The sequence below is a fragment of the Bombina bombina genome, chromosome 7 (genome assembly GCF_027579735.1).
Source record: "Bombina bombina isolate aBomBom1 chromosome 7, aBomBom1.pri, whole genome shotgun sequence".
Taxonomy (NCBI): Eukaryota; Metazoa; Chordata; class Amphibia; order Anura; family Bombinatoridae; genus Bombina; species Bombina bombina.
In genome coordinates this window covers 270183625-270187922 of record NC_069505.1, presented here as the reverse complement: position 1 = coordinate 270187922, position 4298 = coordinate 270183625, and the positions used below count along the sequence as shown (strand labels likewise).

General features: G+C 39.3%; 1 protein-coding gene across 1 annotated transcript in view; it reads left to right on the top strand.

The window, feature by feature from the left end:
• The first annotated feature begins 1795 nt into the window (after positions 1–1795).
• LOC128636331 (transcription initiation factor TFIID subunit 9-like) overlaps positions 1796–4298 on the top strand; it is a 26272-nt gene continuing 23769 nt past the window's right edge. Inside the window, exon 1 of the mRNA XM_053689361.1 lies at positions 1796–1887. Coding sequence (XP_053545336.1) covers positions 1796–1887 — 92 coding nt within the window. The remainder of the gene's footprint in view (positions 1888–4298) is intronic.

The following is a 4298-nucleotide window of genomic DNA, read 5'->3' as shown; positions in this document are numbered from 1 at the left end:
GCCGTCAGTCACTATCCGAGTAATGATCTCCTTGGGGGGGGGTAGGTCCATAGAGAGCTAGTTGCCACTGTACCTGCCGCTGTTTGTCGGATGTCGTAGTCCCTGGAGTGGAGGCTGTACTGGGCTGTCCTCTGCTTTGGTCGCTGTCCGACCGTCCTCCATCAGTTAGGCTACGAGCACTGCCTTTGTCTTGTTGCTGGCGACTTTCCCTCTAGTCTGCAGCAACGTTCTCAATTCTTCCTTCCGGAGCCCATTGTACTGCTCCATCCGGCAAGATCTTCAGTCAGTGGTTTGGACGTTCCAGGTAGACAGAAGCATCCCACCGCTGCCAACCAATGTGACGGACTCCCCTCTACCCCGACTGGGTAGCGCCGTCGACCGGGTCCTTCCTCTGCCTGGAACAAGTGGCTATGTAGCCCAGGAAAGTGATTCTAGCAGGAGCCCACCCAAATAACTAGACAGACTAGCATTCAGGTGCTACCCTTCCAGCAATCACCCCACCTCTGGGTCACCCTGAGAGGCAGTAAACCCCAGAAGAGAGGAGCTCTGGGACAAAGGGCCACTGGAGTGACCTGGGTCAAAGGGCACCGGTAATCCTGGAGGATGCGGCCAACCGGTAGTTCCAGGGGCCCGGCCAGCCGAAGGGGAAAGTGGCGGTCCGTGACCAGCTCCTCCAAGATGACAGTCCATATACAAAACAATATATACAAAATTGCGATGTTGAATCCCTCTACACATCAGTTGATCATAATTGGGGATGTTATGCAATTGAAATTTCCTCAAAATGGAGGGATCTGACAGTATTGACAAAAACCATTTCATTTTACGCCTACTCAAATTCTACCTTCAAATTAGAGGCACGGCGATGGGCACGGCGTGTGCCCCAACATACGCCAACCTATACTTAGGGTGGTGGGAACGACAAACTGTATTTGGAGATAGAATGTTGAAATACAATGAACATATCTTATTGTGGCTGAGGTACATTGATGATGTCTTTATACTATGGAGAGGGGACATCAACATTTTCAAAACATTCATAAGTGAACTAAACACCAATTACTTGAATTTGAAACTAACATATGAGATCAATTACGATAGGGTGACTTTCTTAGATCTGAGTGTCTCTCGAGATATGTTTAATAAAGTCCAAATGGACTTACACAGAAAAGAGACAGCCACCAACTCAATCCTCAGATTTGAAAGTGCACATCATGATTCCACTAAGAAAGCTATACCTTATGGAGAATTTTTACGCCTACGACGTAATTGCTCTGAAATATCTAAATTTAAGGAACAAGCAAAGGATCTTAAGTCGAGATTAAAAGAGCGAGGCTACCCGAATTCAATACTTAAGAGGGCTTATCACAGAGCACTACATATCATAAGAACTGACCTTTTGGTGCCGAAAATAAAGGATAAGAGTGATCAAAAGGTGAGATTTGTGAGCACATTTAATGAGGCTCACAGAGAAATTTCCCAAATTCTTAACCAGCACATACATATACTACTTACGGATGAAGATCTAACAAAAAGAATTGGGGACAGAGTACAAGTCTCCTGGAAAAGAGCCCCAACCATCAGGGACAAAATTGTCAAAAGTAATTTTGTCAAAAAAGAGTAAAAGGAAAGATAACCTTAAAGGCACCTATCCCTGTGGAACATGCAAGTTCTGCCCATACATACGTACAGTGAGACAGATGGAAATCTTCCCAAAAGGAATGATTACTACAATTGTAGAACTAAAAATATCATTTACTGTATTGATTGTATATGTGGAAAAAAGTATGTAGGAATGTCCACTCGAGAACTGAGAATGAGACTCGGGGAGCACCTGGGTAACATTCGCAATGCTAAAAGTGATCTGGAAAGAGGAAATAAAATTACGTTGGTGGCAAGACATTTTTTGGAAAAACATGAAGGAAAACCTGTCCTTAAATGCTGGATCCTACAAAGGATAAGACCAGGCATTAGGGGAGGAAATACTGAAACAACTTTGCTTAAAGAAGAAACTAAATGGATCTTCAGGCTCCAAACTATGGCCCCGAAAGGTTTAAATGAACAATTGACCTTCAGTCCATTCTTACAGTGATTCAACATTTAAAAAAGGAATCTTTTTTCTATATTTTTTTCTATCTTCTTGCTGAAGATTTTTCTGGATTAATTTCAAGTACATAGTATCTGATATGTGTTTACCATTTGAGAACCTAAATTAAGTATCGAATAAAACTAGGTACACTTTTGCTGAAAATGAGAGTGAAAATCTTATCAATAATACTTTCATATATATGTATATATGGAAAAGCCCCCCTTTTTAATGGGTTTCACTTTATGTATATTTAAAATTCGGGAGTTTATGTTTTTGAGCATGAATGACTAGTCTAAAACATCACTTTCTGAACTCTTTTGTAATTATTGAATATAATGAACTAACAGATATATTTTAACTTAAGATCATTATGATATACTAACATGTCTATGGTGCATTTATCTGCTCTTTCCTCTTTTTAGAGAGTAATCTTGAACACTACCAATAATGATCATATAGTTAAGTTAATGCTGTCTAATATATTCTGGACAGGGGTATCTGTTTTGATTTAAACTCAAAATGTGCCTTTCTGATCGCATTAAACATGGAGCGAATATATGAACATGAAGCACGCTCTCATTATGAATCAAAGTTTGTTTACATTGCTGCTCACATCTATGCTGTGATTGGCCATTTTTAGACACACACCTCTGTGTCCCTTTATGTTCATGGAGATAATGTTTTACAAGTATTCATGGTCATACCTAGAAAACCAAACATTGTCCATCAGAATCTGATCTGATATTCACATTGTTTGAGATATATTGAACGTTCCCCTTCTTTACCCTAAGCATTACCGATTATCATAAATTACAGACTCTCTCATGTAGATTATTTGTTTGTGTATTCTTTGCTTGTTACGTTACTGTGATTGGATATTGATAATACACACCTCTTTGGGTTTCTGTGTCCATAGAAACTAAACAAAGACACACATGATCCGTGACGTCACTGACGCTTCGCGATTGGTTGCGCGCATCACGTGACCGGGACACACCTCTCCCCGGATTGGCTGGCTTCAGTACAAATAGGCAGCACGGAGGACAACCGGCGCCTTTGACAAAGTTGGCGAAATGCACGTCAGGTGTTCGCACTGCTTCTGTTGTGATATCTGTACTGTATAATAGAAAAAATTATGGGTAGCATATAAAAAATCTGTTGGCCTTTAAAGGCATCCGCTTTTCTGTTAAAACTGATAGAAATACTTTTAAAACTAGAGGTACTTAGCTTACAATAGTAACAACATTAGTGGTTTGGCTAAAATGTAGCAATATTATGTGCTCTATGCACTGCTGCATGCTATTATTGCTAGTGAATATAGTTATGGCTTAAAAACCACATTATTTAATTAAATATACACCTTGTACCTGGTATCATCTGTATTTAACAAAAAGTGCATGAACCCGGTGGCACTATCATAGCAGTGTATAATAGTGTTTTCGTTAATAGAGTTGCCATTTTTTGGCTAATGCACTGTTAAAACGTTATCAGTGCTAAATAATATATTGATACTAGAAACCATATTATTTTGATAAAAATCCTGCTGTACACCAGGGATACTCTATACCTAATTGTGAATAATATAATTCTTAACCAATAACTGTGGGAAATACTACTCCCATTTTTTTCTCTCAAAAGAAGTCAGTTCAGAATCACTACAATCACAGGGTAGTTTCCTTCTGGGACTAACCCTCTTTTTAACCGGATATACCTAACCTTGACATATTTTGTCTACTTTGTAGGGATAAAATGTAGCTCTGGATATAAGAGGTTCAGTGGTGTCACCTTATTTAGGTGTTAAAGTGGAATTACCCCAATAAATAATTGTTATAAATGTACTGAGATATACGGTGTTTTCACACAAATCACTTAAACATACCTTTTTAGCTACATTTATACCCTAATTTTAAGGATTATCTCCTCGCTTTTTTATTTTAATGATGTGAATAATAAAAGTTATATTTTAATTCATTATTACCCTTCGTGCTAACCTATATGGCAATTTAGGCTCTCAAAATAAGTGTGCCATATGATACCTCTGTTTCTCTATTTAATATTATTTACATATACAGTACAAAACAACTAGGAATAGAAGGTCTGGGGAATCACGGTTGCTCTGAGGAGCCCAAAACCGCTAAGCAGCAACAGGGGTGAAGTCTATAGGGGGGGGCAAGGGTTCAGCCCCTGCAGCCCAGTATTCGTGACACCT